The sequence below is a fragment of the Haplochromis burtoni genome, unplaced genomic scaffold, assembly GCF_018398535.1.
Source record: "Haplochromis burtoni strain Fernald_Lab_line unplaced genomic scaffold, NCSU_Asbu1 Contig_372, whole genome shotgun sequence".
Classification (NCBI taxonomy): Eukaryota; Metazoa; Chordata; class Actinopteri; order Cichliformes; family Cichlidae; genus Haplochromis; species Haplochromis burtoni.
This window is the reverse complement of record NW_024582733.1, coordinates 40,648-54,768: the sequence shown is the minus strand read 5'-3', so window position 1 is coordinate 54,768 and position 14,121 is coordinate 40,648. Positions and strand designations below refer to the sequence as shown.

The following is a 14,121-nucleotide window of genomic DNA, read 5'->3' as shown; positions in this document are numbered from 1 at the left end:
CCAGCACATAACAGCAGGGTGCAAGATGCTAGCAGGCAAGGCATACATGGAACGCCATAACCAAGTGGCCGGCATAGTGTACAGGAACATCTGTGCCGAGTATAACCTGGAAGTCCCGAGGTCAAAATGGGAGATGCCCCCAAGGGTGGTGGAGAATGACCGAGCTAAGATCCTGTGGGACTTCCAGATACAGACGGACAAAATGGTGGTGGCTAACCAACCGGACATAGTGGTGGTAGACAAACAGAAGAAGACGGCCGTAGTGATCGATGTAGCGGTTCCGAATGACAGCAATATCAGGAAGAAGGAACACGAGAAGCTGGAGAAATACCAAGGGCTCAGAGAAGAGCTCGAGAGGATGTGGAGGGTGAAGGTAACGGTGGTCCCCGTGGTAATCGGAGCACTAGGTGCGGTGACTCCCAAGCTAGGCGAGTGGCTCCAGCAGATCCCGGGAATAACATCGGAGATCTCTGTCCAGAAGAGCGCAGTCCTGGGAACAGCTAAGATACTGCGCAGGACCCTCAAGCTCCCAGGCCTCTGGTAGAGGACCCGAGCTTGAAGGATAAACCGCCCGCAGGGGCGTGCTGGGTGTTTTTTATTTTTTTTATAGATATATAGATATAGATATACACACACACACACAAGGAAAACTTAGGCAAATGTGTGTACAAAGCTTAGAGGTAAAGGTTGGTGCAAAATGTTGCTGTTGAGGTGTGATCACTCACCTGCCTTTTCCGTGTCCTCTCCCAAATGTTTCCCCAGGGATCCGGACACCATTTAAAGGTTCTGGGAGAGGCCAAGGGTGGGAACTCTCTGTGCATGGGGTTTTTAGTGGGTTTTATTTTTGTAACATTGTTAACGTGTAAAGGTGAAATAAAAAACATTCAATCCCATAAAAATAATAAAATGTCTATTTATTTATTCAAATAGTGTATTGTACAATGTTGGGGGAAGGTTAGAATTGGGAAAACTTGCCTGACAGTAAAATAATGGTTTAGTCCTTAACAGCTGAGAGTATTTAGGCCTGATTGTTTGTGCTATGAGGCTTGAAATGGCCTTAGAGATATGTGGGCAGATAAACGCCTCTTGCTTCCACCATACTGTATCTTAGTCTTCCTCACTGTAGTTTCCTTCATATATTACCAATGGACTGAATTTTGTTTGTGTGTACTCATCTTTGTAGTAACCATCAACCATCAAAGAAAAGTGAAATCAAAGCCTGAAAGGTGGATCTAATGGAATAAATGTGTTATTAGCTAATTTCAAGGATCATCATGTAGCTTTGGCTTTTCTCTATTGTTCATGTGCTTCTGTGTAACTTAGAGTCTGTATGTATCACTGAGTGGGATTCTCCTTGTCAGCTTACCATTTCCACAACACTCGCCACTTCCAGGTGAGTCCACATCATGTACAAATTATTGTAAAAGCTGGCTTGCAGTATCATACTACAAAACAGGCAACACAAGGTTCAACCAGTGAAAAAAGCACATGATTTATTTGTTTTCTCTACATAAATCAACTTCAAACCAAGTTCATTTCCATGGAAACTTAAAAAAATTGCCCTGCAAAAACCAAGAAAGGCACACAAGGTCTCAAGTATTAATCTTACCACTGACACATAATATTTACATGTGGTCTTGTTCCAAGGATATTGTCTTAAGAGTACCACCAAGATCCCCTTTAAAATACAGTTACATAAACCTATTTCATAGGTTAAATACATACAAGATATCACTCTTAATGATTAAAGCACAAATCTGCAGAAAAATAAATCAATGTTTTAATTCATGATATACAGTTTGTGAATTTTTAATGCGTATAAGATCACGAGAACAAGAATTAAATGTAGTGTTCAGTCCTTCTCAATAAATATTCTTTAAATATTCTCTCCACCGTAAAACAGAAACAGTCTTATTCATCTAACATAAATAACCCTCCCCCCCAAATCACCACACAGATGTGTGTGTGTGTGTGTGTGTGTATAGAGAGAGAAAGAGAGAGAGAGAGAGATCAGCTACATTCATTTTATTACTAAATCACAGACTACCACAGGACAATGGAAAAGGAAACAAAAATGATTTTCAAAATAAATACACATGTAAACTAAACCAATCCCATCATCTCTTTGGTTCAACGAGCTGGTCTTTGTTTTCCTTCTTCTCTTCAACAGATATGATGGAATTAGTTCTGCATCACTGTTTCTAGATGACTGCTATCTGATTAAATTAAATTTCAAAAAAAGTTAACAGCTCTAGGCACGATATTAAGAAGTAGTTCTGTCCAGGTTTTGGATAGAGGTATAGGAATTTATCCCAGTACAACAATAAAAATAAAAATATCAGTCCTCCTCATAAGCCTCAAACTTTGACAGACAGCTCACATGGCACCAAATAAATGAACTGTATGAAAATTTTGCCAATACAAACACCAACAATATAAAACACTATTCATACAAAAAAGACAGTAAGGACACAGAGACCTAGCAACCTGTGGTGTTTCCAGTTTTAGTGGTTCTAATTGGCAGAACTACAATCGTTAAAGTGCTTTTTATCATGAAGTCCTGGGCGAGTACAGTGTTACCTGAGACTCTATCATGTATGTTTTCTGTATATTTGCTACAGAACTACACAGGAAGTAAAGTGTAAAAACTGCATGCTTGCTGTTTTTGTAGCAGGTCTGATGTTTTTTTAGTCCCGGCAACGACCCCAGCTTTGATGAAGCTCTTCTTAATTCTGTGATTGATAACTTTAAAAAACAACTATCAAAGCTAGGTACCACTGTAAAAGGCACACAATTACAAATAGCCCCTTAAATTAACTGGACAGGTAAGGTTGAAAAGATAGACATTGGGAAGTTAAGCAAGTACAGTAAGTGCACATGAGACTTTTAAACTGTGTGCCGCGCTGCTTGCTCAGCGCAGCAGCTGCAGCTTCAGTCATAGCTCTTCATCAGTAAAGCACTGCAGCATGATTGTAGGCGCACACAAGCATACACGCTGGTTTATTAACAATCAGTTTCATCTGTCAGGGCAGTCCAGTCACAATCCATATCAACCTTAAGTGGTTTCATTGCACTCTGCGTGTAGGTGTGTACGCAGTGCAATCAAAGTGCTCAGTGTTCCTTCAACCTGTGAATAAGAGACAAACATTAACGCTGTGTTGATAAATTGAGTCATTAAGCTTTACAGTCAACACCAGTGAACTTCCTGCCCATGAGGGAACATTACAGCTGGTTTGTTTTTAGGAAATAAATCAATCTGCACATGTTATGTTCACATTCAGCCCCGAGATAGAACACATAGTCGATCACTGACTGTAGTCGTACAAGGACAAGAATATTCCAGTCATGAACCAAGTTTGGACTGGTTTTTAAGAAACTCAAGTATAAGCTCAACCAAACACACACAAAAAAATAAGAAAAATAAAGAGAATAAGATCTTTAATGTGTATAATGTCTGGTGCTGGTCTTCCATAATCTTACAGGACCATAGAAGAATTTGGCACAGAGACATCAGCAACATAATTTTAAATTATGTCTGAGTTATTTCAGATGTGCAGTTCTTGTATAAACCTCCTGAACATCAGCCAGCCCAAACCAACCAAACACACAGAGTTTTAAATCTTTTGAAAGCCTGACACTTAGTTTGTGCATCTTAGCCAGAAAATTGGAAAAACAGTTTTATTTGCTGTAATCCATCGTCCACCTGGTTCTTACTCAGAGTTTCAAATCATTTTAAAATGATTATTGTGGGTGACTTTAACATGCATGTAGATAATGAAAACGACAGCTGAAACGCATCATTTTATCTGTTATTAGACTGAACTCAAACTCATCCCAGCAAACTTTGTGAAACCCAACATCTGTGTCATTCTCAAAACTTTTGGCCACAACTGGATATTCGGCATGTCTAACTGAAGACATGCCTGCCATTTTCATTCTCCACTAAGATGATGTCGGTGTGTGTGGCTGCTCTTCTGCCACTCACACAGATTGCTTGTGTTTATATATTGAGCACTCAACAGGTAAAGGTGAGGTTTTCCCTGAGGTATGATTCTGCTGTTGTCTGACCAGCACATGGATGGCTCCAAAGATTGTTTTGTGCCTCTCCATTTCCCCGGATTCTGTTGATACCTGCCTGGTACCCATGATCAGCTGTAATGAACTCTCCGGCCCTGCCGGCTATGCTCTGGCTAAACCTGCATGAGAATATCTCTGAAACCTGAGATTGCTGCACCGGGTTTCTCAGCTTTCCGAAGCCAAAGCTCCAGCTCCTGCCTGGTGAACACCAGATCACTAGTAAGGAAAACTTTTATTCTTCTGGACTTTTTCAGTTCCCATGATCTCGATGTTTTGTGTGTGACTGAAACATGCCCCCCCCCCAATAAGAACTTCATAAAGAACTTTCTGTGCTTCACTGACTTTTTAAATCTGGTACACTCTGTACCGGCTCTATGAGCATGGATATGTTGGTCACAGGCAGGCCTGTTGGTTTTACACATGCTGCAGTTACATGTTGTGCTCCTGTTTGGCCTTCAGGTTATTATCTCCCTTTTTTGTTTTCTGCTGTTTTCAATCAGCTCTGTGGCCATTCTGACTGAAAGGAGTTTAGTTCCTGTTTTTATTCTTGCTGTCAAACCATCGTGGACTCTGCGGCTCCATTTAAAAACCAGACAGCTAAAGCTAAACCTGAGCCTTGGTTTAATGACTCATGCTGTCAGGAGGAAATGTCGCAGAGCACAGTGCAGATAGGAAAGATTAAACTGCAGGTGTCGTTTTACATTTTAAAAGACTGCCGGTGTCATTACTGCAACGCTATCAAAAAGCCAAAAAAGAAATATTTTGCAAATATCATTTCCTCCAAAGGCCATAACTCACATGTGTCATTTAACACTACTGACTCTGTCCTTAATGCTCCACAGAATGTCTGTTTAAGCTTCTCCTGACATATGCAATAATTTCCTGAGCGTTTTTATTAAAAGGCTGCCACCACCAGGGCTCTTATCACAGCTCTCCTGACCCCTCTGTGCTGCTGCCTTTACTCAGGTTGAGTTTGTGACTTTGTCCCTCTTAGAGGATGTGGTTTCCCATTTTAAGCCCTCATATTCCCCTCATCCCTGATTTTTTAAAAAGAAATTCAGCCTAGTATAAGGCAGTCTGTTCTTGCCATTATAAACATCAGTCTGTCCTCTGCTGTAGTTTAAACATGCAGTAATACAGTGACTGCCTAAGAAACCTGGACATATAAGCTCTTGAATATTCAGGCCCAGACTTATCTTAAAGACCTCATACGACCGTATCACCCCAGTAGAGCACTTCACTCTCAGACTGCAGGCTTACTTGGGGTTCCCAGGAAATTTAAAAGTAGAACTGGATGCAGAGTCTTCGGCTTTCAAACCCCTCTCCTCACTACTTTTAAGATTAAGCTTAAAAATTCCCTTTTTGATAAAGCATATAGTTTGGGCTGGATCAGGTGTCCCGATCACTCCTGTAGCAACACTGGAATGGACCTAGTCTGGTAGGGCTTCCCATGATGCACTGGTGTCCCACGCTGCATTTAATCCTTAGTTATTCTTAATCTGCGGCTCTCTTTCGTTGTTAAAACAGAGTTTTACATCTGATTGTTGTAGACATTTTACATTCATTACCATCTGTCATCTTTGCCCACTGATACTACATTAGCTACAATGAGTGGAATGAAGCTCCATGGTGGCTTTGAGTCATGTGACTACCAACACAATCAGAAGCATTGTTTTCTCCATGTGAGCGATTCTGATTGTAAACTAAAAAAAGATCATAGTGATCGTAGATTAAGCCTATTTATTTTTGGGGGCAAAGCCAGTGTTCACACTCATCATGTTGTATTTAATCCATATGAGTAGAATTCAACTTTATTATCTGCATGTTTGAAAGATATAATATAAACATTGAAGTACTTCTCAGTGTATTATAACTGTTTTGTTATAAAAACAAACAAAAAAAACCCAGCAGCCCAACATTTGAACATCAAATTAATGCAGATACACAAGAATTACAGTACAGCACCAAAAGCAGCAGTCAGGCTGAGTATAATCATGATCGAGATAACAGGAGGACTTACTCTACAGTGGAGATAGGATGGGATTTAGATGAGGCCAGCTCCTTTGTCACGAGCCGTAGCAAAAGCTGCAAGGTTACACATTAGTATGAGCATCTGTTTTTCTATAGCAAGCAAGACCACTCGTCATTCAGTTCATTTTATTCATCAGAAACAAGGGTAAAAACACAACATTGTCTTAGTTTTCTCGACTCTAGCTCCTGAGCTAAATATCTGACTTTTCACTGCTTCACCAGCTGGTCTCTGCATCTGTCTGCTCTTTGCTGCTGGGCAGGTAGTGACTGATGGATTTTCTGAAAACAGCTGCTTGTTGTTACAAAAAACCTTTACAGCAGCAGTGACTGAACCAAAGAGCTGGAAAACTATCAGTGTGTTCAAAGAGGCCAGTATTCTGTGCTAATGTGCACATAGGTGCAAATTTTCTGCTTTCGTTTTGTCATTTTGTAATCTTCTTATATGATGCAAGTTAAAGGCCTTACCAACAGAGCAAGAAAGTCAGCAGTCATCAGCATGTAGAAGACCTGATCCCAGCCGCCTGCAGACAGCAGTCCAGCTAACAGCGGGCCGAGTGCTGCGCCTGACATCACAAACATGAACAAGATTATTCGTGTACATGAATCCTCTCTTCACATTTCTACATGGGATGATTATAAATGAGTAAAAATAACACAAGGCATGCTAACGTAATCATCATTAAATGGTAACTAAACTGATATTTGTATCGTTTATTATCATCAAATCCAACAAAGCCAGAGCTTCATTGTTTAGCCTGAGCCAATGAGATGCCCTCATTACTCTGAACTACTACTACATTGTACACAAATTTAAAATCAATTCTTGGCTGAGGATTCATGCACTTGTTAAATGTAATTATTAACAATTATTACTATCATACATATCACTAATAGGACCCTAATAAGACCCCTCATTCTCATCCAAACAAGCCGTAAACATAAGCTGAGCAGCAGTACTGACCTACAGATCCTGTGCCATCAATGATGGCTGTGACTGTAGACAGTGCTCTGGCGTTGCCTTTCAGGCTCTTGTGGGTGCCCTACAGCCAAATAGAAAAAAGGGGGGCAGAGGAAAAGACGACAAGGGGAGAAAGGTGATTTTAAAATGAAATAAATGATGATTTACAAACACAATCACACTGGAATTACAGTAGTGTTAAACATCCTTACCAAATCAGCAGACACTGCAGTTGTGATGAGCGCATACGGTCCATTCACTAGACCTCCGCACACTAACAGCATCCCTGAAGCACACAGATTAAGGACGTTTTATCCTGGTTGTAAGGAATGGAAATTCTGCAGCCACTGAAATCTTACTGCTGGAAACAAATGCATGCAGGCTGAGGTGTTTGTGTCCTTCACAAACCTGCCGGTAGTGTCTTACTAGCATGTGCACTTCTCTTCATTAGAATGTGTGTTCATGTAATTACAGTAAATGTGAGCTGATATTGCTCTGAAGGCACTACATTGTATCCCATAATGCCAACTTCCCTTGACCATCAGCAGCTCAGAGGGAATAATCAAGAGTCGTCATTTATGCCACAGTAAACAAGTCACTTGTGTTTATTTAGATTTGATTGGACATTCAATCGCTGACTGATAACCTACTGTAATAAATGCAACCAGCTCATGTGACTAAATTTGTACGGACCTCAGCACCTGGAGACAAAGGGGGAGCTAACTCTAGTGCTGATATGAATTTATTTATTGTCCGTCTCGTGAATCAAAGTGGGTGCTGGTTCCACAGAAGGAGGCCAGAAAGCTGCAGGCTCTGCCTCCCATTCTACTGTTAAGTAAGCTGGGAACCAGGAGTAAGCCTGCAGTATGAGAGGAATTTGATTGGCTTCTGTTTGAACAAACAACACATGACAGGTCTGGACTGCAGGACGCTTTTGCACCTTTTACTGCAGAGCCATACTACTGAAGCATATGCTAACATGCCTTTATCCTTTCATTTACATGTATTACAATTAAGGAACAGAAAATTGTTCCAGACCTACTGATTAACTATCATTCAGTGCTAGCTGGTTCTTACCAATCATTGGCCCCAAACCAAACTCACTGATCATGGAGAAGCCGTAAAGCTGCAGGAAAAGAATAAAACAGGACAGTTAACACTTACGTGTCTAATATCACCTCGTACTCTTACATGTAAGCCTTTTACTATAAAAAATAGCATGAAATGTGTTGTAATCTTTGCTCCTCAGCAATTATACTCACTGGACACTTTATAGGGGACACTTGTTCAACAAGTTAACGCAAATACACAGCCAATCACATGGCAGTAACTCAATTTAGGGATGTAGACAAGGTCAAGATGCTGATGTTTAAACTGAGCATCAGAAAGGGAAAAGAGGTGATATAAGTGTCTGTGAACGTAGCGTGGTTGTTGGCTGCTCGGCGCTGATGATGGCTGATGTCAGATGGGGGTCACTCCTCTCAGCAGTAAACTGAGGCTACATTTACTGTCCAAAGTTTGGACAACAAAAAACTGCACAGACTTGGTATTTTGAGACAGTTTCTGTCTGCTAGTTTTTTCACATGTGAAGTGAGTTCACTGTGCTCAAAGGGTCTCTGCAGTCACCAGATCTCCACCTGACAGTGTGCCTTCAGGATGTACTGGGACAGAAAATATACTTTCTAGACAATCAGCCAAAAACTGAAGAATGTTTTGAGCACCTATGAAATGGAGCCAACCTGCACCACCTAATGAAGTGACTTTGTCAAGTGCTGCACAGCAGGGGGAGCCAAAAACCTGGTCTAATCTCCCCTGTGCATGCTTCATAATCAAAGAGTGTTTTCACAGTCTTGCAGCACACAGTGGACGATGTTTCCTGACTGTTGCAGTACAGTGAAGACTTACTGTAGGAGCAGCTAGCAGTAACATGACTGCACAGGTGGTGGCTCGCTTCCCCAATTTATCAGAGATCACACCTGCTAAGACGCCCCCTATACGACAGAAAGACACATTCAGTCGTTAATCATCATAATACTTCATGGTAATCATGTTGTACATTGCTTCATAAACCCTGACAGCTGGTCTCTATCAGGGTTAATTATCACAGACCAAAAACCACAGACATGCAAAGCATGCACGAAGCTTCCAGGTCTGAAAAGTGAAGCTGAATAGATTTTAAACCTGCATTCTGTCTGAAGGCCAGCAGGGAGAGACTCTTTCTGTGTATGCACAGTGTGCATGTCTACGGGAAAATGTCCCTCTGTTCTTTTGCTCTGTAAACTGCATGGCTTCATTTTCTAGATCACAAATCTGAATATAATATTAAAAACAAACACAGTTTCTAACTTTGGGACATCAATTTTGTCCCCAAGCATTGCTAAAGGTCCACTGGGACAGACGAGCACACACAAACAGCACATACCCACAATTCCTCCCACATCAAACAGTGTGGACAGATCTCCAGCCTTTTTGGCATCCAGGTGAGCTGAAACACACAAACACAGAGTCTATTATGTCAGTTCTCCTTCTTCAGCAGTCTGCTGACAGTCTGACACATGAGTGGACTGCTCACTGTAGAATATCCTGAGGACAAAACATCTGCTCCGTGATCTGTGAGAAGCCTGTCCAACTCTGCCACACTCTGTATCAGCCTCTTTCAGTTTAACATACTGGTTTTATATCTACATAACCCAGTTACTACATTACAAACAGACAATAGAAAAGTCTTTAACTATGTTATATTACATGCTGACAATGTTTCTGTGGATTAATTACAAATGAAACCAGAAGGTCACAGTAACTCATGAAGCCCAAGGTCCACCACAGTTTACATGTTTAAGGACTGAAAGAACGTTTTGTTGCCACTGCTGGCTGTACTGCACAAACAATGAGAAGTCGAGGAGGCTTGCATTCATCTTCAGAACAACTTAATCTTGTTTCCCTGACCAACACTCTGGGACGAGTCTTAACAGCTGTGGAGGGTTTTAATGCCTTGCCCATTCATAAGTTCATTGGTCATTGAGTAACAAAAACAAGTTTCAAGCAGCACCCAAAGAAACCAAAATGAATCCATCTTCACACAGTCCTATAGATTTCTCTTTTTCCAGTGTGAACTGTCCTTTGTTGACCAAACCAGGCTCATAAAAACTGTTCAGTTTATGTAAGGACCTGGCTGACTGTCTGCTCTCACACCTACAGGACATTATCAGTATTACCTATTGTTTTTAACAACACATCTAGTATGTATTAAATTGCAGCACAGTAGCCAAACTTTGAACTTATGGTAGTGTGTGTGTGTGTGTGTGTGTGTGTGTGTGTGTGTGTGTGTGTGTGTGTGTGTGTGTGTGTGTGTGTGTGTGTGTGTGTGAGCAGACTCCTCCCTTACAGTCATTCTGTTGCAGCTGTGTGTGTCCTGTGCAATATGCTGGCAGATGTGCAATTATCATCCTACCCAACAGTTTCACCATCTTAATGACTAGAGCTCCTTCACCCTTACTTATTAAATGATGCCTTATCTACGCCCTCACAATGTTCTTGTATCTTATACATTGTGTAAATAGTGGTTTTTTTATATTGTCGTTTTTAAACTTGTCACTTTCTAGCACCTTTGTGGTCTTGTTGGCTAATTTCACTGTACAATGACAATAAATGAAGTTCAAATGTTTCTATTGACTGATGTCATGTTTTTTGACAGGATAAATACTGCTGTAAACACTACTCCAGTCTCTCAGTTGGCCAATATTTTTGCAGATTTTTTTTTTGCCAATTTAACCAGAATTCAGTGTCCTGCTTCAGATAGCCAACGTATAAATTTAGACATATTGGACGTCTGTCAATGTAATCTGTTTTTTTAATCCACAGTCAAAATCTATGCATGAAGTCGTGCCTGACGGGTTTCTATGTGCTCCTCACCTGCTTTGGTGATGTAGAGCGGCAGCCAGAAGAGGAAAGTATAGCTGACCAGCTTAGCAAACAGCAGACACAGAGAGAACTCCACCACTCCCTGCAGACAAACAAACGCACACAGTAATCAGACTTACTTCATAAGTTACGTTAGATCTGCCTCAGCTTGCAACTCAGATAACTGCAAGCTAATCGCTCCAAAAGCTGTCCAAATATAAGCCTTTCAGTGTTGTTTCTTTCTCACTTTGAGAGATCTAAAAACCAGAGCAACTAAACAAGATGATTCTTCTGAATTGATTTTCTATCTTAAAGCACTTACACAACAATCTTACACATCCTGCTCTTACTTAGAGCATCACTCTTAAAACAACATCACAAGACTTTTGCCTAATAGGAGACTTGGTCAGACTTTGTTGCAGTGAAAGCATCAGAGTGACGCAGGTGATGGACACAGGTTTGCATGTGTGACTTACGGGTATCCGTAGCGCTCCCATGAAGCTGATGGCAGAAGGCTCCGACTCACTCTTCACCACCACAACCGGCTGCATGGGGATGCGCTCGCTCTCTCTAGGCAACAGGAGCTCTGTGTCGTAGCTCTGAGGGAGAGAGCAGAGCAAAGATCTGTACCCATACCCAGACCACCGGACAGCTGAAGAACAAAGGGGACCCCGAGGGGTCAGCACTGACAGTACTTAGACTGGACTTTTGTTTCATAAATAAAATTACAAAAATAAATAAATAAATGGAAAAGAGTGAACTTAGTCAACCTGCAATTTAAGACCAATTATTGAAAGATTCTCCTTTCTAATTAAATAACCAAGGAATATTTCTCCCCTTCAGATGGTACAGACCAACACACGTTGTGTCACCATGTATGTGAAGTATAACTGTGCGATTATGTCAGCAGTTTGGTGTTATACTGTAGATGTTTGCCAGCAGTGCATTCATGTAAAGGACCTAAGGATAAAACTCCCACTGATAAGTTTTGAGAGAACAGGAGCTGGAAAACCTCGCCCAACTACCTTCCAAACAAGGAGAAAAAAAGGAGAAAAATAGAAACCCTGCGGCTGAATCCGAATGTCCTGATTTTTCTCATATTTGCAGACTTGCTTTCTAAAACTAAGTCTGTGCAGACACACTGTGCTCTGCAGGGTAGGACTCGCTTTGATGACACTGTACAGATGTGGATAAGTACTATATTTAAATTCAAACATCTCCTTACATTAATACTAAAAAAAAAATCATGGTCATCAGTCAGAGCTCCTTGTTGCAGTCAGAGTGTGCTTGACTGCAACCCCCCATCACCTTTAATGCTGACCCTTTCTGCCTCCTTAGTAGAGTGGTTAAAACACGAGTTCACCCTGAGCATTCTTCAGCGCTCCAGTCATTCCTCATGTCCAGACATTTGGATTCAGCCTAGCAGTGATTTCACCCAGCATCCAAAGCTCTGACCACCAGCAGAGATCTCTGAAGAACTGACCTTCCTGTTTTGAATACTATCCTTGTAATAATAGCAGACCTGAATGGATTACAATGACATAATAGAACATGTTTCTGTGGTGCTGCATGACAATCGGTCCTATTAGATGCACACATGAAATTCATTTCTTGCTTCCAAAATGTGGCCTGTACAGTTTATTGTTCAACAGTCTGAAATGTGCCACTTAGAAACTTTTCACTGACAAAGTATTAAAGTTTTATTTGAACATGGACAGAAGGCTGATTTTGTTCTAGAGTAAAGCAAAAAGATTACAAGCTTATAATCTTGTAATCTTCTAGTCTGATCGATGATAGATGTTTGGAAATACAGTACATGCAGTCCACACACACAACATACTTGGTGATTAGTTCAGTGGTGCGTGCGTAGGATTGGTTATCCATCATGACCATGTGATGTGTGATGGAATAAGGCGTGGCCTTACAGTAAGTACAGTAAATAATCTCAGTTTTAAGTTAAACTGTGAGACACACCTGATTTTTGTTGTCCTTGTACTGTAGATACACCTCTGTGTGTCCATTCACTCCATTCCAACTCTTGCTTGGGACCTAATCAAAGAGAGACATTCACAGCTAAACAGGGCTGCTGATTGATAATGCAAATGCAAATAAAAATAAAATACTTTTTCCTTCATTTCCACATTTAATTATAAATGACAGAGTTAATATTACACTGAAATATTATTCATGCTTAATGAACCAAACTAGTCTTCATTATAAGAAATTAAAACAAACAAAAATTGTGTACTTACAGTCTTGCCTAGAGATGAATTTTGTGTATAGATGTTTTTTAGGTCATTAGGATCTGAAGAATGAAAACAGTGCCATCAGGTTAATACAACATAATCCATTTACAGCTATAAAGTCCATTCTTCAAAGAGCCAACGTACTGAAAAGACAATCACAGGAAGCAGCCTGCCTCAGCTAACTGAATCTAAATGCATTCATTTCATTTGATAGCAAGCATTCTTTGAGCAATGAATGTGTGCGCTTAGAAAAACAAGAAACTCCTTATAACACTCATCAGAAAAACATGATGAAGCTGTACTTACGCTCAATGAGAAAGAGAAAGCAAACCACGCCCATGATGATGATGATGAGCCCTGGTACGATGAAGGACATGCCCCAGTTGGAGGAGACCCAGTAGCCGGCAATCAGAGAGCCCAAGATGTTTCCCACTGAAGTGTGAGAGTTCCACAGCCCCATGATGAGTCCACGCCTGACCCAGAAACAGAGACCTTCGGTTCATACAGTGCTGACGCTGAAAGAGACACAGTCTGCTCCACAAGTATTTGGGCAGTTGTTTGGTTTTTTTTTATGCATGCTGAACTTTCCAGGTAAGGAAATCCCAGGATATTTGGAAAGAGTTTTACCCTCTGAATGCCCCCACAGTTGAAGCAGTTAAGACATGACTAAAGTAAGGACATGTATTCAAAGATCAATTGCTATTTAACTCCTATGGACAGATATTTCTGCTCTTTTCAGCTGTGCAGACGAGCTGAAATGAGCTTTCTCTGAAGGGTGGCTGGCTTCTCCCTTAGAGACAGGGTGAAGAGCGCAGCAGTTCGAGGGGCTCAGAGTAGAGCTGCTCTCCTCCACATGGAAAGTTGAGGTGTGTTAGATTTGTATTGTTGATTGTCATTTATGCTTAGAAA

At 40.9% G+C, this 14,121-nt stretch overlaps 1 protein-coding gene across 2 annotated transcripts in view; it reads right to left on the bottom strand.

Annotated features, from left to right (window-relative positions):
* Positions 1 to 1,467: 1,467 nt before the first annotated feature.
* Positions 1,468 to 14,121, bottom strand: part of slc37a1 (solute carrier family 37 member 1) — a 25,164-nt gene continuing 12,510 nt past the window's right edge. The window contains exons 8-21 of one of the 2 annotated variants that reach the window (XM_014340449.2): positions 13,519 to 13,685; positions 13,219 to 13,271; positions 12,941 to 13,015; positions 12,450 to 12,488; positions 11,443 to 11,565; positions 10,979 to 11,069; positions 9,489 to 9,551; positions 8,972 to 9,057; positions 8,144 to 8,192; positions 7,279 to 7,352; positions 7,070 to 7,148; positions 6,574 to 6,671; positions 6,098 to 6,162; positions 1,468 to 3,127 (exon numbers count right to left, since the gene is read on the bottom strand). In XM_014340449.2, coding sequence (XP_014195935.1) covers positions 3,112 to 3,127; positions 6,098 to 6,162; positions 6,574 to 6,671; positions 7,070 to 7,148; positions 7,279 to 7,352; positions 8,144 to 8,192; positions 8,972 to 9,057; positions 9,489 to 9,551; positions 10,979 to 11,069; positions 11,443 to 11,565; positions 12,450 to 12,488; positions 12,941 to 13,015; positions 13,219 to 13,271; positions 13,519 to 13,685 — 1,078 coding nt within the window. In that variant the 3' untranslated portion in view covers positions 1,468 to 3,111. The remainder of the gene's footprint in view (positions 3,128 to 6,097; positions 6,163 to 6,573; positions 6,672 to 7,069; positions 7,149 to 7,278; positions 7,353 to 8,143; positions 8,193 to 8,971; positions 9,058 to 9,488; positions 9,552 to 10,978; positions 11,070 to 11,442; positions 11,566 to 12,449; positions 12,489 to 12,940; positions 13,016 to 13,218; positions 13,272 to 13,518; positions 13,686 to 14,121) is intronic. The other variant, XM_005943415.2, reaches the window with a different exon arrangement.